General features: G+C 42.6%; 1 protein-coding gene across 1 annotated transcript; it reads right to left on the reverse strand.

Annotated features, from left to right (window-relative positions):
* Positions 1-20,219: 20,219 nt before the first annotated feature.
* On the reverse strand, positions 20,220-21,629 carry MRPL17 (mitochondrial ribosomal protein L17). Its single transcript, XM_082660480.1, has 3 exons — positions 21,421-21,629; positions 21,037-21,105; positions 20,220-20,679 (listed from the first exon to the last, which is right to left on the reverse strand). Exons 1-3 carry the CDS (start codon positions 21,592-21,594, stop codon positions 20,404-20,406), a joined length of 519 nt encoding a protein of 172 aa, XP_082516606.1. The 5' UTR covers positions 21,595-21,629; the 3' UTR covers positions 20,220-20,403.
* Positions 21,630-22,136: the final 507 nt, after the last annotated feature.

Here is a 22,136-nt window from a genome sequence, read left to right on the forward strand (position 1 = left end):
TCCTGCTCTTCCATCTTCTTTCCTACCCCTCATTCCTCCACCGTCCCCTCTTCTCCCTCACTGCCCTAATCTCCCTCCCAACCCTTTTCTCTCCATTCCCCTCTCCCTTCTACCTACCCTCTTCTTCTCGCCCCATCTCCCATCCTTTCCTCTCCAGCCCCTTGTTCCCATCCCTTCTCGATCCTTTCTCCTCAGCCTCTTCTCCACACCGGTTCTCCCCATGTCCTTTGCCTGCCCTTCTCCTTTCCCTGTCTCCCCACCTCTTCTCTTCACCTCTTTTCCCCCAACCCCTTCTCCCTGTCCCTTTCTCCCTGTCTCTTCCCCACATGGCTTTCCCTCCCAGTTTCCTTCTGTCATCCCTCTTTCCTCATCCTCTTCTTCCATATTAATCTTTCCGTTCTCTCCTCCTGGTCACTTCTGTTTAACCCATGCTCTTTATTAGTTCTCCTTCCCTCACTTCCTCTTTCATCCCAAAGTTGAGGCTCCAGATGGAGGGTTTTGGAACGAGGAGATTTAGGGATGGTGGTCTCACGCAGGGTATACTCCTCAGAAAAGGAAAGCGAGATGGAAACTAGGCAAGGAGGTGGGAAGGGGCTTGAGGGGCCAACTGGCAGAGAAAATGGAAAGAAGTAAATCAGAGGCAGACAGTATTAAAGAACTGGAAGAGTTTTGATCCCTCCTCTTCTGTCCTTCCTGTGACTGAATATATAGGCTGTGAGTCCAAAGGTATTCTGACTTGAGACATGTGCAAATGGTACAAAGAAATCAGGAACTTCTGGGGTGAGAGAACACACTTTCAGTTAAAGCAGAAGGGAGTGTGATTTGGAAAAAGACGAGTGAAGAAGAGGCTGGAATCCTTGATAACATCCAGGTTTCTGGCTTGGGCAGCTGGGTGGATGGTGGTGACATTCACTGTGTTGGACAAAAGGAGCAGGAGTTGCTTGCAGGAGGCTGACTTAGAAAGATGATGACTTTCAATTTGGGCTGCTAACTTTGAAGTGTCTGTCGGGTAGGTAGGTCTGCAGCTTAGAAGAGTGGTCTGGGATGGACATAAATATTTGGGAGTCATCTGCAAATACCGTATAAGCTTGAATATAGGGTGAGGTTTTTGCTGTTTTGTTTTTCTAAAATCATCCCAAGGAAAGAGGGAGTAACCTTATATTTGAGTCCTTACAAAGTCTCTCATATTACAGGGTTTGCTCTCATTTACTTTATTTTGAACAACAAACCACTGGATAAAGCAGTATGGTATGGTGACTAAGCTTGTGGACTCTGGGGCCAGACTGCCTGGCTTGGGGTCCAGACCCTGCCATTTACAAGCTGTGTGGCTTTTAAAAAGTTACTTAGCCTGTCTCTGCCTCAGTTTTCTCATCTATAAAGTGGGGCTAAGGGTTAAATTATTTAATATATATAAAGTGCTTCGTACCTGGCACATAGTAAGTGCTCCATAAATGCTAACTAGTTTTACTGTTTGGGCAAGACCCATTAACCTGAAATGTGCTCAACAATGCTATTTTGGATGCCTGTATAGGTCATTTCCCACAGAATCAATAGTCACAGCTTTGATAGCTATTCCTGGTAACAGTCTCACAACTGCATGTGTTGAATGTTTCTCAATATGCTTTATAAAAAGTGCCTTTAAAAGTAATACTGTAGTACTTGGGAGGGGCTTCTAGGCTGCTGGAAATATTCTCTTTCTTGACCTGAGTGATGTTATATGGATGTTTTACTTTGTGACAATTCATTGAGCCAAACACTTATGACTTGGGCCATTTTCTGTATGAATATTACACTTCAGTAAAAAAAATTAACAATTAAAAAGTTTTTTTTAAAAGGCAAAACATTAAGTGACTTTTAGAGGTCATGAATATATTGCAGGATGCATGCCAAACACCAGCTGCCCTAGAGTGATGCAAATGGGGACCTGTGACTTGGGATACAGTTTCCAATGACTGCATCACAAATGGATTGAAATTGTGCTGTGTCCTCTCCGAAATTCTCCACGTAGACTGAAGAGAAGATCATCTGTTCTGGAAAATAGGTAAGATGGCTGAAAAAGTGACCCTCATAATGAGAAAGATGCTGCTCTGGAGAACTCATGTTAAAAGTATGCATTAAATTGTTTATGGAATTATGAGAATGGAAAGAAAGCCATATTTATAAATCAATATATTATTTATAAATATTTATACTTCATGATGATATGTGAATTTAAATATATGTATAATAAAGTGAATTAACCGATAGAAGTAAACTTTTGGTTGTTTCATCTTCATCCCTGAAGGTATACAGTTTCAGGGTGATCAAAAAGCTTTTTGGATTTTCTCAGTAGGAAAATGAGGAATCACCTTGGGTTTGGGTTGGCTTATATGGGAAATGTGATAAATGGTAAATGAAGCTAAGGGAGTGAATAAGATTTCTCAGGAAGAGCATGTACACTGGGAAGAGAAGGGGGCTAGGACAGACCCTAAGAAGCTCCAGCACTTAAAGGTTGAGGAGAGGAGGCACAGCCTTCAAAGGAGAGTGAGAAGGAGTAGCCAGAGAGGGAGAAGAAGGGGAGGAGGCAGTGCCAATGAAGCCAAGGGAAAGCCAAGGGAAGCCATGGGACAGAGAGTGTTCATCAGGGTTGACTGACACAGAGGAGGCCAGGGAGGCAAGGACTGATATGTATCCATTGGATTTGGCCAGAGGGAGACCACTGGTGACCTTGGGGACAACGGGGTGGGTGGAGAGGTCAGGGTGGAAACTAGTCAGCACTCAGTAAAGGAGTGGGGTAGGGTGGAGGGGGGGACTGGAGACATGGAGTAGAGCCTGTTCTTTAAAGAGGCTTGACTACAGGAAAGGAGAGAGATCTATAGCAGGGGGAGGGGACAGGTGTTTTAGGGGGCCAGAGAGTTTTTCAAATAGGAGAACCTAAATTTTCTTACTTCCTTCTATTTACTGAAGACACATATAAGTGGCCAGCTTTATACTTAAGATACATAGCTAGGATATGACTAAGGAGCTCACAGTAAGCTGTGAAGACAGATCTGCACACTGGCACTGGGTAGTATAATGATAGAGGAAAGCATGGGTTTGTGGGCATAGAGAGGATTCTTAATCTAGCCCAGGGGTGGGATGTCAGCAAATGGTGTCACAAAGATGATGCTGGAACTGGATCTTCAAAGATGAGTAGAATCGTAGCAGAGGGAGAAGTTGGAGAAAGGACTTTCAGGCAGAGTAAACAGCACCATGTTCAAAACCACAAGAGCATGAAAGAAAATAGCCTTTGGCCGTGGAGGCTGGTGTACAGGTGGTAAGTGTTGGTGGTTCCTGAGTACATTGACTTGGCTGGAGTGTAAGGCATACGGGCTGGTGCGAAAGGAGAAAACAAGAAGGGTAAATGGGGCCAAATCATGGAGGATATTACCTATCATGCATATAGTCCAGGCTCTGAGGAGCCATTGTAAGGTTTATTTAATAAGGGAAATGGTCAGATTATGTGACATCAGCATCATTTTGGCTTCAATACTAAGGATCAAAGGAAAATAGACAAGAGTCAGTTTCAATTGCCCAGCTTGTAATGAGGATCTAAACTAAGCTAGTGGTCGTGGGATTAGAAAAGAGGAGTAAGATATGAGAGAAGTTACAGAGACTACAATTCTTGGTGGCTGACTAGATGTGAGGAGTGGTGGTGCAGGAGGAGTGTAGTGCAAGATGACTTCCATCTTCCTGGGACGTACATTAGTGATGTTACTCATGATGTTTGGGAAGAAAAGGATGAGCAGGTTTGAGAGGAGAGACATACCTCTCCTCTCAATGATGATTGAGAACTAAGAGTTCTCAATGAATTTGGTTTTGTACCATAATGAATTTGGTTTTGTACATGATGACTTTAAGATGTATGTGAGATATCCAAATGAAGATGTCTAGGATGTGGTTGAGTATAAAATTTGGAACTCAGGTGAGCTGAGGATAGATATTTTGGAGACATCAGTCTGTCAGTCTATAGTGGTTAAGTGGAACCATGAGACTGGATGTTGTCACCTCCAGAGAATATGTAGTGAAAAGAGGGCCTGGGCAGCATTAAGGGTAGATAACAAAAGAAGAGCCGTGAAGGGGATTGGGAAGAGCAGCCAATGAGGTAAGAATTGAACAAGAGAGTAGTGCCCAATGTGTTATCATAGAAGCCAAGGAAGGAAACAGCTACTAGAATGAGAGTCGCCAGCAGAGTAAAAATACCACAGTAATATGAAGTCTGATAGGTCTCCATTAGACTTTGAAATTAGGATGTGGCTGATGATCTTAATGATTCAAAGACAGGAGAGGAAGAAGAAAAAAGCTGGAGGCATCACACTTCCTGATTTCAAACTGTATTACACAGCTATAGTAATCAAAACAGTATGATATCTGCATAAAAGCAGACACATAGATCAATGGAACAGAATAGAGAACCCAGAAATAAACCCATGCATATGTGGTCAATGTTTTTTTAATATTTAAAAAAATATATTTATTTATTTATTTGGCTGCATCAGGTCTTAGTTGTGGCACACGGCATCTTCGTTGCCACGTGCGGGATCTTGTGGGATCTTCATTGCAGCATGTGGGATCTTTTTTTTTAAATTTTTTTTAGTTGCGGCATGTGAACTCTTAGTTGCGGCATGTGGGATCTAGTTCCCTGACCAGGGATAGAACCCGGGCCCCCTGCATTGGGAGCGCAGAGCCTTAGCCACTGGACCACCAAGTCCCTGTGGTCAATTAATTTTTAACAAAGGTGCCAAGAATACACAATGGGGAGAGGATAGTGTCTTTAATAAATGGTGCTGGGAAAACTGGATATCCATGGGCGAAAGAATGAAACCAGACCCTTATCTGACACCATACTCAAAAATCAACTCAAAGTGGATTAGATTTGAACATTAGGACCTGGAACGATAAAACTCCTAGGAGAACTTCAACATAGGGGGTAAGCTGCTTGACATTGGTCTTGGCAATTACTTTTTTGGATTTGACACTAAAAGCAAAGGGAACAAAAGCAAAAATTAACAAGTAAGCCACATCAAACTGAGAATCTTCTGCATATCAAAGGAGACTGTCAACAAAATGAAAAGGCAACCTATGGAAGGGGAGAAAATATTTGCAAACTACGTATCAGCTAAGGGGTTAATATCCAAAATATACAAGGAACTCATACAACTCAAGAGCAAAAAACCAAATAACCCAATTTAAAAATAGGCAAGGGATCTTAATAGATCTTTTTCCAAAGAAAATATACAAATGTCCAATAGGCACATGAAAAGTTGTTCAACATCACTAATCATCACGAAAACGCAAATCAAAACCACAATGAGATATCACCTTATACCTGTTAGGATCGCTGTTATCAAAAAAAAAGACATAAAAAATGCTGGCAAGGATGTGGAGAAACAGTGAACCCTTGGACACCGCTGGTGGCGATGTAAACTGGTACAGCCACTATGGCAAACATCATGGAGGTTCCTCAAGAAATTTTAAAATAGAACTACCATATGATCCAGCAATTCTGCTTCTGGGTATATCCAAAGGAAATGAAATCACTATCTCAAAGAGATATCTGCACCTCATGTCCATTGCAGCATTAACGCAAAAGCCAAGACATGGAAACAACCTAAGTGTCCGTTGATGGACAGATGAATAAATAATATTCATTTATGCTGAATATAAGAAAGAATATAAATATTCTTTCCAGAATAAAGAAAGGATGCTAGTGAGACAGGAGGATGAAGAACTACTACTCAGTGAGTGCAGCAAGGAAAGAGAGAAAGGATGGGTAACAGGAGGCTGAGAGGAGGAGTGGGGAAGGGAAGGATTGAGGAACAGTTGCTGAGAAGTAAGCAGTGGGACCTCGTTTAACACCGCAGGTAAAGAGCTGATGGACAGGCAATGGCTAATGGAGCAAGGTCCCAGAGGAGAGAGGAGGGTCTGAGGAATTAACCATGGCTACAGGAAGGAATTGGTTTTTAACCTAGAGAGGTACCTCCTCCTTCAAGACTGAAAGGGAAGGTGGGTGAGGATGCAGATAAGTCCATGCATGAGGGTATGATGGCAGTGCAGAAGGAGGATGGACAGGGTGGGAATTTGAGGCCATCATACCTGGTGATCCCATTCTCTCTGGAGAGGAGTTGGAGTTTGTGAAAAATGGGGCTTGAGGGAGGCAGTATGTTAGTGATTTTGAGGGAAGTGTTAAAGGAATGGAGACACTGTTAAGAGGAATGATGGCTGGTGGCCTTACAGGCTTAAAGGACCATGGAGTTGAGGATGCTGGTGAGAGAACAAAGGGTACAGGCACAGCTATACTAAAGTCTTTGATGAAAAAGAAAGGTCATTTCATGACAACACTGAGGAGGGTAGAGGCTTGAATAACAAGATGGTATGATTCTCAAAGACTAGGGGGAGGTGTGGAAAAGTACTTATGTGTGTTTGGGCCCTAGGGAGCCCCAAGAGTGGAGACAACTTCTCTCTCCTCCCTAGACTTGTGGCAGAATGTGAAGAAATGATGTACTTAAACAAAGCCAACTCTGTTAGAGGAAGTGGAGACTCGGGGGTGTATAATGGGGCTGAGAATTTAGGGGTTTCAGAACAGGAAAGATTGGGAGGAGAGTCCACGATGGAAAGGGCTAAACTCTGGGAAGCAGTGGAAGGACAAATTAACCAGGGGCAAGGAAGGACAGATGAATGTGGGGAAGATCGAATGGAAAAGGAAAGATGACCCAAAAGGCCTGCCTTGTAAATGATGCTCCTGAATGACAAGGATGGGAGGCTAACAATTCTCACTGGCTCTGTTATCCAATTGTTCCTTCTTAGTGCGTGAGGAGGCACCGGGCAGCATCATTGCTTGGTTGCAGACTGCTCTGAGACTGAGCCCCCGTACAAATGCTCATGAGAGACCACAGTCATTAGCACTCTTCAGTAGAGCCCAGCCCTGGAGAAAGTGAGAAGGAGTATTAAAAAAATGGCCAGAGTCCAGCACTGTTTGAGCTGGGATCTTCCAAGACCAAGTATGTTTTCCAGGCTCTGAAGGATTTCAATTCCCTGCAGAGACTCTAGGAAAGAAAAAAGGAGACTCTCAATTCTCTCCCACAGGGCAGGAGCCAGAGAAGGCAGAACCAGATGGAATCTAGAACACAGGTGGAGGGATTAAATGTGGAGAAGAGGAAGGACTCCTATCCTCTGGGATAGGAAGTAAGGAGAGCCAGTTCTCTGAATTTCAGTTCACAGAATGATCAATTTGCTGAAATTCACCAATTTTCTCAATTTACCAAAATTTTGTTTCTTTTAATTATGTGTAAAGTTTACAACAATTGCATGGTTGTATGGATTTTAACTACTTTTGAACATTTCTACAAATTAGCAGTTGACTCATTTGAAGTGTAGTTTAGCTCAGTTTTAGTTTTAATTTATTTGCTGTTTCACTGAAGTCATTTTGCCATGGCTGGCCAAAGTTCAGTGTAATCTAAAATTTTCCTTACTTTGAATCTAAACTTTTGAGAATGAGAAGTTCTTGCGTATTTTGTTTTACAAGTGTTGTGCAATGACTCAAATGTCAAATATACAATCCCACTACTGGGCATATACCCTGAGAAAACCGAAATTCAAAAAGAGTCATGTACCAAAATGTTCATTGCAGCTCTATTTACAATAGCCCGGACATGGAAACAACCTAAGTGCCCATCATCGGATGAATGGATAAAGAAGATGTGGCACATATATACAATGGAATATTACTCAGCCATAAAAAGAAACGAAATTGAGCTATTTGTAATGAGGTGGATAGACCTAGAGTCTGTCATACAGAGTGAAGTAAGTCAGAAAGAAAAAGACAAATACCGTATGCTAACACATATATATGGAATTTAAGGGAAAAAAAATGTCATGAAGAACCTAGGGGTAAGGCAGGAATAAAGACGCAGACCTCCTAGAGAACGGACTTGAGGTTATGTGGAGGGGGAAGGGTGAGCTGTGACAGGGCGAGAGAGAGTCATGGACATATACACACTAACAAATGTAGTAAGGTATATAGATAGTTGGAAGCAGCCGCATGGCACAGGGATATTGGCTTGGTGCTTTGTGACAGCCTGGAGGGGTGGGATAGGGAGGGTGGGAGGGAGGGAGACGCAAGAGGGAAGAGATATGGGAACATATGTATATGTATAACTGATTCACTTTGTTATAAAGCAGAAACTAACACACCATTGTAAAGCAATTATACCCCAATAAAGATGTTAAAAAAAAAAAAAGTCAAATATAAACAATCTTGCGGGGGGCGGGGTTCTCTCTTTCAAAACATTTTCAATCTAATAATTTTCCTTTTTAAAAACACTTTTTTGTGCACTTATAATTTTAATAGGAATATAGATATGGGCTGAAATATGGCCATACTGTATTTCCATACTGGTTGGTAAATGGAATTAATAGTTACTACAGTAAGTGATAAAATTAATTATATAAGTTCATTAGTTCAAAATAATTGTTCTAAGATCTCATGATGACCATTGATGAATGGGCCTCCTGCCATAGTGACATCGAAGAAACATTTGTAGAATTTCTGCCAGTCCCATTCATGTCACAATAGGATGACTGTAGGAATATCTCTGCTTATTCTTATCCTTGATTATGTAGTTGCTACTACTTCTAAATAAAGTTTTTACTTTGATTTTATTTATTTGTTTAAGTAACAGTTTTATTGAGATACAATTTATATACCATAAAGTTCATCCTTTTAAACTGTATAGTTCACAGTGGTTTTTAGTATATTCACAGTTGTATATCCATCAACCACAATCAAATTCCAGAATGTTTTCACTGTTCCAAAAGAAACCCCATACTCATTAGCAGTTACTCCCCATTTCCTTCTCCCTTCAGCCCCTGGCAACTAATAATCTGTTTTCTGTTTCTGTGGATTTGCTTATTTTGGGTATTTCATATAAATGGAATCATACAATAGGTAGCCTTTTGTGTCTGGCTTCTTTCACTTATCCTATTTTTGAAGTTCATCTATGTTGTAGAATACATCAGTATTTCATTCTTTTTTATGACAGAATAATATTCCATTCTATGGATATATCACATTCTGTTTATTCATTCTTCAGTTGATGGACATTTAGATTTTTTGCCCTTTTTGGCTATTATGAATAATGCTGCTGTGAATATTTGCATACAAGTTTTTGTGTAGACGTACTTTTTCAATATCCTTGGGTATATACCTAGGAGTGGAATTGCTGGTATGATACACATTGTAACTATGTATTATAAACTATGTTCACCATTTTGAGGAAATATTTGAGGAAATGTGGCCAAACTTTCCTACAGCAACTTCACCATTTTACCTTTCTACCAGGAGTGTATGAGGGTTCCAATTTCTCTACATCCTTGCCAACACTTGTTATTGTTTATCTTTTTTATTATAATCATCTTAGCGGGTATGAAGTGGTATCTCATTGTGGTTTTGATTTGCATTTCTCTAATGACTAATGATGTTCAGCCTCTCTTTGTATGCTTATTGGCTATTGTGTAACTTCTTCTCTGGCTTCTTTCAAGATTTTCTATGTCTTTTATTTTCTGTGGTTTGAATATTTTCTGTAGTTTAAATATTCTTCAGTTTTGTACACCTAGGTGTAGATTTTTTCAGTGTCTATTTTGATGTCTTCTGAGCTTTCTGGATCTGTGGTTTGGTGTCTGTCATTAATTTCAGAAAATTCTCAGTGATTATTACTTCAAATGTTTCTTCTGTTTCTCTCTCTCTTTCTTCTCCTCTGGTATTCCCATTACATACATTTTGTTATTGTTCCACAGTTCTTGTTATTGTCCCACAGTTCTTGGATATTCTGTTCCTTAAATAATTATCTTATTTTCTTTTAAAAACTTTTTTAAATTGAATGATTCTTTAAATTCTGTAGCGCTTTAAATTTTCAAGTTTCACACACGATTTCATATAATCACATTAAATAACCCTTTTTTCCCCACCCCTACGTTGCCCCTTCTCCCTCTCATTTTCCTTTTGTTGCTTGTGTTTTTGGCATTCTATCTAAGAAATCATCATCTAATCCAAGGACAAGATTTACTGCTATTTTTTTTAACAGTTTTATAGTTTTAGCTCTTTTTTAGGTCTATGATCCATTTGAATTAATTTTTGTATGTGGTGTGAGGTAGCGGTCCAACCTTAATTTTTTACATGTGGATAGCTGGTTCTATCATTATTTGTTAAAAAGACTTGTCTTTCCTTATTTGATTTTCTTGTCATCCTTGTTAAGAAAAAAATCACTATAAATCTAAGGGTTTATTTCTGACCTCTCAATTCTGTTTCCTTGATCTACATGTCTGTCCTTATGCCAGTACCACACAGTCTTGATTACTTTGTAGAAGTTTTAAAATGAGGAAGTATGAGTCCTCCCACTTTGTTCTTTTTCAAGATTATTTTGTGTGGCTATTCTGAGTCTCTTGAATTTCCATATGAATTTTATTATTTCTGCAAAAAAAAAAAAGCCGCATGACTTTGATAGGGATGGTGTTGAATCTCTAAATCAATTTGGGGAGTATCTGCACCTTAACAAATATTAAGTCTTCAAGTCCATGAACATGTGTTATCTTTACATTATTTAGGCATTTTACATTTTCTCTCAATAATCTTTTGTAGTTTTCAGTGTGTGAGTCTTGTACTTCTTTTGTTAAATTTATTCCTAAACATTTTATTCTTTTTGATGCTATTATAAATGGAATTGTTTTCTTAATTTATTTTTTGGATCATTCTTTGCTAGTGTGTAGAAATATAATTGATTTTTGTATACTGATTGATTTCAGAATGGTAACCAACCTTGTATTTCTGGTGTAAAGCTCACTTGGTCCTAGTGTATAATTCTTTTTTTATGTTGTTGGATACAGTTTGCTAGTATTCTGTTGGCAAATTTTGCAACAATTATTCATAAGGGATATTGATCTTCTCTTGCAATGTCTTTTTCTGGTTTTAGTATCATGGTAATAATGGCTTCACAGAATGAGTTAGTGCTGTTTTTAACTTTGTTTACTTCCTAGATTTTTTTTATCAGCTTGATCAAATGAGTATTATATATTCATTTTAGGCATCTGAATCCTAAGTTTCTGATATGAGTATCACACACAAAAGTGACATTCAACAGAGTTTGATTGAAATCTGGTTATACAACAGACCGAATGAGAAGACTCTGGTTAAACTAAAACTAAACTAAATCAAGCTGAAATTAATTGAAAACTAAAACTAAAAAAAAAACAACCAAAAGAAAAAAGAGTGAATCCATAAGGTTATTAAATCTTTCCACACAACACAATTTCTATAAATTTTATACATTATTGATAGAAACAAATTTTTGGTGAGTTGATAACTCTACCAAATAGGTTTTGGTGCTCAAAACTAACAATTTTTTTTTTTTTTTTTTGCGGTACGCGGGCCTCTCACTGTTGTGGCCTCTCCCGTTGCGGAGCACAGGCTCCAGACGCGCTGGCTCAGTGGCCATGGCTCACGGGCCTAGTCGCTCCGTGGCATGTGGGATCTTCCCAGACCAGGGCACGAACCCGTGTCCCCTGCATTGGCAGGTGGACTCTCAACCACTGCGCCACCAGGGAAACCCTAAAACCAACAATTTTTAAACTTGATAACTTTGGAAAATTTGATGAATTGAGCTTTTGGGAGCATGGTCATTGGATGAACTGTCTTCAATGAATAGATTTTCAACTTATTGCCTAGTTCTTAGATATAGATAAAGATCAGGAGGGTAGGGAATTGAGAAGACCATGCCTACAGACTCCTTTTTTTTTTCTGGGAAGTAGGAGGTGAAGTTAAGTGCTTATACTAAAAGATGAAGATGATACAAAGAGTTTAAGAAAAGTGGAGAAAGTTTGCAGGGGTCAAAGAGATGGTAGGATTGAGCAATCCAGGCTTGTTGTGTTCAGGGCCTGATTCTGTTGATCCCAGTGCCAGTGGTTGTGTGCTATTGTTTGTTCCTGGGCGCTCTTAGTGATGAGGGCACAGGAGTAGAGAAATCTGGTAATTAATAAGTGGGTGGGAGAGAAAGACATGGGGTTGAGTAGGGGCTGCCATGAGAACAGATGAAGTTGGATCATGATATCCAGGCTGGGTTGAAAAGGAAGAAAGGCCCGGTATATACAGGGAGCAATGAGTTCAGAGGACTAGAGTTTCTAGAGTTTGAAAATTTGATATGTGTGCAAAGGGAGATCCAGAGGCAAGAAGCTGGGTTTAGAGAGTGAGATTCTGGAGGATAAAGCTTCAGGGCTAAAGTAGATCTGGTCATGAAAGGGTCAAAGTCCTGGTAAACAGAGCACGCTGGATTGATGGGCTTCAGTAGGAGAGAACAATAAAGAACTATGGGGCCAGAGTCTTTTTTTTTTAATAAAATTTTATTTATTTATTTATTTATTGGCTGCATTGGGTCTTTGTTGCTGAGCACGGGTTTTCTCTAGTTGCAGCGAGTGGGGGCTAGTCTTCGTTGTAGTGCATGGGCTTCTTATTGTGGTGGCTTCTCTTGTTGTGGAGCACGGGCTCTAGGCACACAGGCTTCAGTAGTTGCAGCACACGGGCTCAGTAGTTGCAGCATGCAGGCCCTAGAACGCGCCGGCTTCAGTAGTTGTGGCGTGTGGGCCCAGTGGTTGTGGCACACAGGCTTAGTTGCTCTGCGGCATGTGGGATCTTCCCAGACCAGGGATCGAACCTGTGTCCCCTGCATTGGCAGGCTGATTCTTAACCACTGTGCCGGCAGGGAAGTCCAAGGGGCAGAGTGTTGAATGGGGCATCCAAGGTTGGGATGGTGAGTAAGACTCTGGGCCTAAGACTTGAATGAATGTGTGAGTGATCAGAAGCTGTCTTCCCCCACCTTCACCCCCCGTCAGCCTGGCATGAATGGCCCAGTTTGTTATAAAAAAGACAGATGTGGGGTAGGGTTCTTAGTGTTACAAAACCCCTCCAGAATTTTGACTTTTCCTGTACTTGCTTTTATCTCTGCTAGCTCCATGTTGACTTCTCAGTCATGTTCGGAATTCCTGATATTTTGTCTGTCTGCTGTAGCCCATCCTGTTAGGTCTGAGACTGACGGAATTTAACGATTCATTTTGTGACTAGCTCTGGGCTATACGTGTATGTTTTCTCCTCAAAGGCAGACACGTTCAAACTGCAAGCTTGCCAACCGACTTCCTGTACGTTGGGCCAGCAGGTGCTTTAGGCATCCTGTAGCAGCTAAGGCCAAGAACATCAGGAGGAGGTGGTCAACCAAGGTCTCGAGTCCCCAGAGAAAAGAGGCTTTACATAAAGGTGGAGGAGCCATGGAAGCCACAGTGGCAAACGACAAAGCTCTCTTCCATCCCCTTTGCCCTCAACACAAGATTTTGGACTTTTCCCTCAAACCTATATAAACCCTTAAGTGTCTTATCTCCATAACTAAGGCCTGTCTTATCTCCATAACTAAGGCCATAATAAGTACTCATTATAAAATTGTCTTAGTCTGTTTGGGCTGTTATTACAAAATACTGCAGACTGGGTAATTTATAAACAATAGAAATCTATTTCTCATAGTTCTGGAGGATGGAAAGTCCAAGATCGAGGTACTAGCATGGCTGCGTTCTGGTGAGGACCCTCGTGCAGGTTCACAGCCAGCACCTTCTCACTGTGCCCTCTCATGGTGCAGGGAGCAAGAGATCTCTGTGGGGTCTCCTTTATAAGAACAATATTCCCATTTGTGAGGCTTCCACCCTCATGACCTAAGCACCTTCCAAAGGCCCCACCTCCCAATACCATCAAATTGGGCATTAGGATTTCAGCATATGAATCTGGGTAGGGGTGTGACACAAACATTCAGACCATAGCAAAAAATAAATACATTAATCTTCAAAATTCACTTTTTTTTTGGCGGTACGCGGGGCTCTCACTGTTGTGGCCTCTCCCGTTGCGGAGCACAGGCTCTGGATGCACAGGCTCAGTGGCCATGGCTCACGGGCCCAGCCGCTCCACGGCATGTGGGATCTTCCCGGACCGGGGCACGAACCCGTGTCCCCTGCGTCGGCAGGCGGACTCTCAACCACTGCGCCACCAGGGAAGCCCCCAAATTCACTTTTTAAATCTCCTTTCCTCTCAAGTTGCTGCCGTATCTTCTCTTTTCATTGTCACCAAACTTTTCCAGTTGTCTTTATGGTTTCTGCTTTTGCCCCTCTCAAGAGACTGCTCCATTAGAGGCCAACAGTGAACATCCTAACTTTTAAGTCCAATGGCCAAAGATACTCATTAAACCACTATTCTGGAGCCTGGCCAACATTAGGTTCTAAGAATACAAAAATCATCTAGTGTCTGTCCTTAGGACCTCAGAATCTGAGGGAGATGTTTTTGACCCCACCTCCCTTGGATTTTGAGACACCAGTGTTCTAGCTGTAGTCCTTCTTTTCACCCTCCTCCGAGGGCTTCTCTTTTTTTCTGTCTGGCCTTTGAATATTGGCTCTATCCTTTTTCTTTTACTTTTACTCTATATTTTTTGTCTGGGAAATCTCATCTAGTCCAATTGCTTCAATTTCCTCCTATGTGTGAATAGCACATCTGTATTGCTGGCTTACCTATATCCTTTGAGCTCCAGAACAACTGTTCACAAGACAACTCTGTAACATGAATACGTTTACAACAAAGCTCATCACAGAATCTCAGACCTGCTTCTCCTCTGCTATCCTCATTCTCTGTGAATGGAATTACTTCACCCAACTGCCCAAGTAGAAACTTGGTATCGTGCTTGACTCTTAACTTCTTCCTCTACCTCGTGTAGTCACACACGATGTCTAGTCTATTCTATCTCCTGTATATCTGTTTGATCTGTTGGCTTCTCTCCTTCCCCCCTGCTTCTGGCCTAGTCTAGCCTTCTCTCAACTCCCCTTGGATTCCTTAACTAGCCTCCTATTCGGTTTCCTTGCTTCTAGTCTTGGCCCCTAACCCATCTTCCGGTCTGATGGAAGAATGATATTTCTGAATTGTAAATCTGATCCCTTTTCTCTCCATTTAAAAATCCTTCAGTGGCTTCCCCTGGTCTTCAGGATAAAATCCAAGCACTTTATCATGTCTTACAGGGTCCTTTGTAACCTGATCTTGCCTGGCTTTCCTGCTTCATTTCCTCCACTTCTTCCTCAAAACTAAATCCCAGCTGTACCAAATTACTTACTTGGAATTTCTCAACCACTCCATTCTGTTTCATAATTCAGTGCACTTCTACCTGCAGAGCTTGCTGCCTGGAATGCCCTCCCAGAGGACCTCTCTACCCAAAGCTTGATGAATGCTTATTCATTCTTCAAGATGCAGCCCTAGCATTGTTTCCTTTGAAAAGTTCCTTATGACCTCCTCCTTTCTTGGTACTCCAGTATGCCTTGTGCACACCACTTTCTTAGCTACCTATCTTACTATCTTACACTTATTCATGATCTGTCTCTCCAACTGGCCTGATGGCCCCAGGAGTCATCCCTGTATTCTCTATACTAGCACAGTGCTTTGAATGAAAAAGGACTATGCTTGCTAAATTCATTTGATAATTATTTTTTGAGTGTCTCTTATGTACAAGGAAGACACTGTACTGGGTACTGTGATGAATTTTGCAGGTTCTCTTTCCTCTCTGTAAGGCACTTTCTCAGTCTCCTTCATAGATTCTGCATCCTGTCTGTCCTCTAATGTCTGACCTCAGTCTCCTTTCCCTCTACATATACACTCTGAGTCATCCCATCCATTTCCTTAGCTTTAATTGCCAAGAACTCCCAAATCTCTTTTCCCGGCGAAGAACTCTTTCCTAATCTCCACATGCTCCCAGGGATCTCAAACTCAGCACATACAAAACTGAACTATTTTTCCTTTCTTTTGTTACTTTTGGGATAAAAGGAAAAGATAACTGTAGGAAAGCTTCTGAGACCATTTTAAGGAGAAGTTAGAAATTAAGTCAGAACAATGGCATTGAGTTTTCAGTGACATCTCTAGGTACAGCGTTTGCATTTTCATCTCCTTGAAGTGAATAGCAGTAAAACTTTAATGCTGTGCTTCCCATGCTGGGCTACACGGTGGTGTGCCAAGGCATATGTGAAGCCACAGCGTAAACAAGGCTCATCTTCTTAGAGCTTAGAGCATCAATTTTGATAGAATTGTGTGTGTATGTATGTGTGCAATGTACAATATTTAACTTGCAAGAACTAAAAACATTACTTTTATATTAAACAGATATACTGTGGAACAGAATGCAAAATATCAGAAAAGGTGAAACTTCTTTCCTCAAAATATAAGCACACAGACCATTTTTATTATTAGGGTATCTCAAATTTAACTACCAAATTCATGTCCCTGAGTCAGAGAGCTACAATATGGCCCCACATTTAAGGGCACGGAGAGGAAAACCTTAAGGGTACAGACGTTACCCAGTAGTGAACAATGGGGAATCAGTGTTGCAGGAAGTTCATTTTCAGATGAAGTAAGAGGAAACTGGGGAAGGGAGGAGTTAGTAAACCTAAAATGCAGAGCTAGGCTGAAGAACTCAGTACAACAGACATTTATAGACGCCTATTTTGTTCCATGTTCTCTACTGGGTAGCCCAAGAGTTGATTAGGTATGTCCCCTACCCTCTAGGAATAAATCAGCTAGTTATGGGTGCTGAACAATGTAATTGTGCCATTGCTACAATGATGTACGTGTGAAACTGGACCACTGGAAAAGTCCCTAACTTAGCTTGCAGAATTCAGTGAATACTTCTCAGAAGAGGCATCAGATCAGCTTTTGGCTATGTCTTGGAAAATGTATAGGTATTTTCTGTCTGTAGGTAGGTTAGAAATATTTCAGGAAATTGAAATATGAAATGTGTGGGAAATGAATTAGACACATGCTTACATTCATGACTGTCATTATGAACACTTAAATCCCTGGAGAGGAAGGAGCCCATTTCTTCAGTCTTGGTATACTCAGCAGGGTAGCTTAGCACTGTCCCTGCACACAGTACCATGTTTATGGTTTTATACAGCTAAGCCAGGGAGTTGACTATGTCATAGACAACATGTAGCTTACTCCTCCTCATTTAATAAACATATATTGAATCAGGTCCAGTGGTAGGTATAGAGTTACCCAGAAGAATGAGTCCCAGTTCCTGGCTTTGGGAGCTCAGTTGAGTGAAGGCGTCAGTCAAGCAGACAGGCTACTGTAGTAGAGTGTAATGAATGCTTTGACAGACATATGACCCAAGGGCTATTACTGCACCCAGGAATGGACCTAGCCCCATCTGGAGGATGATGTGGAATTTGGAGAAGGCCTCAAAGCAGTGACTTTGAGATTTGAACGACGTGTAGGAGGTAACTTGAAACAGGGCAAGCACGATAGTAAAGGCACCATCATGCAAAAAGGTATGCTATATTCAGAGAATAACAAGTTAATTTCCTATGAAGGGTGGTAGCAGGTAATGGTAGGAGACGAGCCTGAGAGGTGACTGAGACCAGGCCATAGATGGCCTTTGTGCCATGATAGAAGTCTGGATTTTATCCAGCAAAGGTAATGGTGAATCACTGTAATGCTGGTTTAGATCAGTGTTTCTCAGAGAAGGTTGTAAAACATTAGTGAGTTGTAAAATCAATTTAGTGAATTGGGGCCATCATTTTAAAAAAGTAAACTAGAAGAGTAGACAATATCGATGCACATGATATTTGTACAAATAAATAATGTTTTGTGATGCTTTTGTTTCAATTATATATATACATGTCATTTCGTGTTCTGATGTGTTTTTTGATCTGTGGGTCATAGTAAAAAAAATTTGGGGAAACAATAACGATTCAACAGTACAAAATAATTTACCAGATTACTTTCAGTAGAAATTAACAGAAAACTCAGGCACAAATGGGAGTAGTCACTAAAGATTCTTACTATATAGTATCTTTTAGTTGTTCTGACCTGCCACTCTAAGTGTCATCTTCAGCCTAGAGCCAGTTCCCTGTGTTTATCAGAATAACAAGCAATCTTAGTCTTATCTAGCAGAGTTGAGCCTGGATTCTCATTGCCTCAAATTATTTAAGGCCTGTCCATCCCTGAATCCATCAATAGCTAGGGGATGGAAGTAGCAGGACTGCCTTAAACTAACCTGGGGTGGATCTTTGGGAATTAACCCACTGCAGGGAATTGTAATGCAATGTGGTAAATCCAGTGCATTATGGGAATACCATAGTGGCACCTAGGGTCACAAAGTAATGAACTTAGGTGTGGAGATGGTCAGAGCAGTCATCCAGGAGATGCCAAAAGTTTGTGCACAAGGCAGGTAGGTAAAAGGGGGAGGGTTTTCTGGGTGGTAGATGAACAGAAGGTGTTAGGAAAAGACCTGCATAGGGAAACAGTCAAAATAAGGCCTTCCAAGCCTCTGGAGCATAAAATTAGAGGCAAGGGAAGAAGTTGGAGCAACAAGCAGGTGCCTACTCACCGAGGCGAGTCATGGTAAGGAATCTGGACTCTCCCTACAGGAAGAGAAGAGCCACTGGAGATCAAGCAGAGAATTAAGATAGCAAATTCCTATCACCATGGCTGCAGTGGGGAGGAAGGCAAGTTAGGAAGTTATATTTCTGGGGGCCAGGAGGAAAAGCTGTGAGAGTCCAGACATAACTCACCTGTTACCGTTACTTAAAGATGTGGTTTTAATTTTAAGGAAAGAGCTTTCTCTAGGAGTCAAGGATGACTCTAAGACATCTGGCTGAGGTGAATGTTCGTACCAAAAAGATAAAAAGAGGGCAAATTTTTTTAGAGAAGCATTCAGAGTTGTAGGTTTATTCAATAAATGTTTTGAGGGCTTGCCTGGTGGCGCAGTGGTTGAGAGTCCGCCTGCCGATGCAGGGGACACAGGTTCGTGCCCTGGTCTGGGAAGATCCCACATGCCGTGGAGCGGCTGGGCCCGTGAGCCATGGCCGCTGAGCCTGCGCGTCCGGAGCCTGTGCTCCGCAACGGGAGAGGCCACAACAGTGAGAGGCCCGCGTACCGCAAAAAAATAAATAAATAAAAAATAAAAATAATAAATAAATAAATAAATAAATAAATAAATGTTTTGAGTGTCTACTATACGTCACTCAAAATATAATGTCAGAAAGAGCTTTCTGGCAATAGTGTGAAAGACCAACTAGAATAGAGTAAAAGAGATGAGACCCCTGTTGGGAGCAGATGAGTCTCAGACTAGGGCAGCTGTACTGAAATAGTACCAGAATAGCTCTGTCACTGAAGCTAATATCTGTCTGCTAGACCAGTGACCCCTCCACCCACAGCCTTTTTATCTCAGACAATGGATGCGTTTGGTGGGCCAAACCCCCTCTGTAGGTCTGGCCTAAGATAAAAATCTGTTTTTTCCACTTTACTAGAAAGATGGGATTTGCTAGGCCTTGCTATCACGTGTTCATGCAGGGATGACAGCTCCAAGTCTTCCCACGACTATCACCCCTGTCAAGCCTGAGTGTGAGGGATGGGCAGCCTGCCTGGGCCAAATCTGGCTTCACAGTAACTAGTGCACATAAAGGAACTTCCTACTTTTCATATGCCCTGACCATTCTGAAGCCGGATGTCCTTTTTCTGAGTTCCCAGAGAGGCCCAGATTGAAAACTTCCAGGAAATTCCCACAGGTTTAACTTCCTAATCTTCCTCCCACTTCAACCCTCTCCTTCACCCTTCCACTCCCACCCCAAGAGGAAGGAGCTTATCCTGGAGTCAACATCCTCTGCTGAACACTTCCGCTCCCTTGGCCAGGGTGGTGGTACATCTGAGTTCTCAGGTCCTCTCCTCTGAGGCCTATTTGGGGCTTGAGGTGAACACTTAAGGGTGATATGTGATCTTGTCCAGAAACAGAGGAATGGAACCTTGAAGGTTCCTAGAGTACCAGATTATTACAGAAAGTTCACTTCTAGATGTTCACCCTCCCACCCGTCAGGAGGTAATCCTTCTCTAAGAAATCCCTGGGGCTCAGTCTCTATGCTAGATATCAAAACTCAATCACCTCTGGGGGCTAAGTTTGCAATTACAGGATACATACCCCATATAATCTAGCATTAAAAAAAACAAAACTGTGCTAACCCAACCCAACCCAGATTTAAGAACCAGAGACATACACCATGAATTTACTATCCCACACAGACTGAGCATGTGGGTAGTTCTCATTCTCCAGAAATCCCAAGGGGAGGGGAAAAGAAAATCAGTTTACATATAGTCATACACTGAATTTTATCTGTTGTGCAAAGAGAAGGTTATCTGGCTCCCAGAAGGTTTTGGGCTCCAATCAGACAGTTCATTTTACAACTCAAGATCCAGTTCTTCTTAAGAAATTAAAAGCGCTCCCAAGGCCTGTGGATCATGGGCACTGATGAGGGCCACATACCCTTTGGCTCCAGTTAAATCTCTGGTGTTTGAACTGTGTGGGAGCTGTGGGTGCTTGCTTCCTGATCCTTCCGCAGCCCCTGAAGCAGCTGGTTTAGGAGTGTGAGGTTGCTGTCTCTGTGAGGAAGGGGCAGGGGTGGAAGGCAGTTCCCTTTATACTCGATCACTGCCATCTTGGCCCGATCCTGCTTATTCCGGTTTGGGATCTGCAGCATTCTCGTGTAGCCCCCATTCTGACCTTGGTACCGAGGGGCCAGTACGTGAAACAGCTTTGGGATCAAGTCTTTCTCCTGGAAGGGGAGAGTTATCCAGGAGACAGCAGAGTCAGGCACCACCGCAGAGATATTTAACTTTCAGCACTCCCAAAGGTAGGGTCCAAACACACACACACACACACACACACACACCCCTTCCCTCACCCTCTGATGTGGTAGAGTCAAAATTACACAGAGTGGATCAGTTTCACGCAGTTGTGCAGATTGAGATTCACACTGAATTCAACTTAGGACACAGATCTCTAATTTAGTTCACATTTGTCCATAAGCGTGTGCCTTATCTTCATTCTGCCCAGTTCCCTTTCCTCTAACAACCCCCTCCCACTTAGGGAGCAAAGGATGAGATTTGGGAGGCAGACAGGATGCACTCACCGTGAGCCAGAAGTCAGCCATGCGCATGGCTCGTTCGTTGGTGTCTCCCAGCTTCCCATAGTCGATGAGCTGTGAGGACATAACATCACTGACCCAACCCGAGCAAGAAAGGAGGCCATCAATCTTACTCCTTAAATGCCGGACTGCAATCTACTCATTTCATACACTAGCAAAGCATCTCGCCAATTCAGGCAACCTCTAACTCCGCAGCCCTAACCAGTCTTCAATGAGAGGGGCCGGAGGAGTAGGTTCCGCTCACTGTATCAGGGGAATCAGCCTTCGGGCACAGCTTACCAGGGCGGTCCCAATTCTTCCCCAACTCCAGCCGGATCCCGCCTCCCCAGGCCAGACCCGCGAGAGGAACAAGAGGGTCCCGCCCCTCACCTTCTCCGCGTAGCCCCTCAGCTCGTCCACGCGTGCCCATGACGCCTCGATGCGTTCGTGTCGCACCAGTCCCGTGAGCAAGTTCTGCAGCAGGTGGATGCGGGATTCGGGACCAAGGCCCAGGCGGCGGAATACGCGGCCGTGAGAAATGGCAGCGGCGACCGACAGCCGCATGCTCCCAACTTCTTCCAGCCTCTGTGAGGCCGGAACTGGAAACTCCAGGGGAGACGCGGCGGAGAGGCGGAGCTTAGAGGACGCATGCGCCATACATTGGTGCGTGGTGGACGTGTTTGCGCATGTGTATCAGAGCCTGCCTCGTTGGCAGACTGGGGGAGGGCGGGGAAGGGGCGTTGACTTCTTCCAGAGGAAGCGAGCCTGGTGGGGTTTGGACCCTGGGAACGCTCCCTGTCGGCCGGGGAACCAGGCGCCCCCTGGTGTGGAGTGACCCGGCTGTCGGGTTTCACTGGTGCTGCGTCATTCGTCTTGTGGCCGGTAGGGCGCTGGCAAGGTCCGCCTGGTGTCGGCTAGAAAAGTGAGTACCTGAGGGGATAGTGCCTGGCGGGGTCCTGGTCCCTCAGGCTGGCTGCCCTGCCCTCCCTGAGGCGCGGCGCGTCCCACACCCTGAGCGTGTCATTTTTAAAAGAAAATTGTTTTCAGTAGTAATGGTGAAAATGAGTGGGATAACAATGATATGAAAGAAACGCAGATGCTGAAAA

Source organism: Grampus griseus, assembly GCF_964374135.1.
Source record: "Grampus griseus genome assembly, chromosome: 8".
NCBI lineage: Eukaryota > Metazoa > Chordata > Mammalia > Artiodactyla > Delphinidae > Grampus > Grampus griseus.

Excerpts from the sequence above, each read along its gene's own strand:
- MRPL17 (XM_082660480.1), bottom strand. The coding sequence starts at position 21,594 with ATGCGGCTGTCGGTCGCCGCTGCCATTTCTCACGGCCGCGTATTCCGC. Across the intron at positions 21,106-21,420 it reads TGAGGGGCTACGCGGAGAAG|CTCATCGACTATGGGAAGCT; the intron begins GTGAGGGGCGGG and ends ATGTCCTCACAG. Across the intron at positions 20,680-21,036 it reads TGGCTGACTTCTGGCTCACG|GAGAAAGACTTGATCCCAAA; the intron begins GTGAGTGCATCC and ends CTCCCCTTCCAG.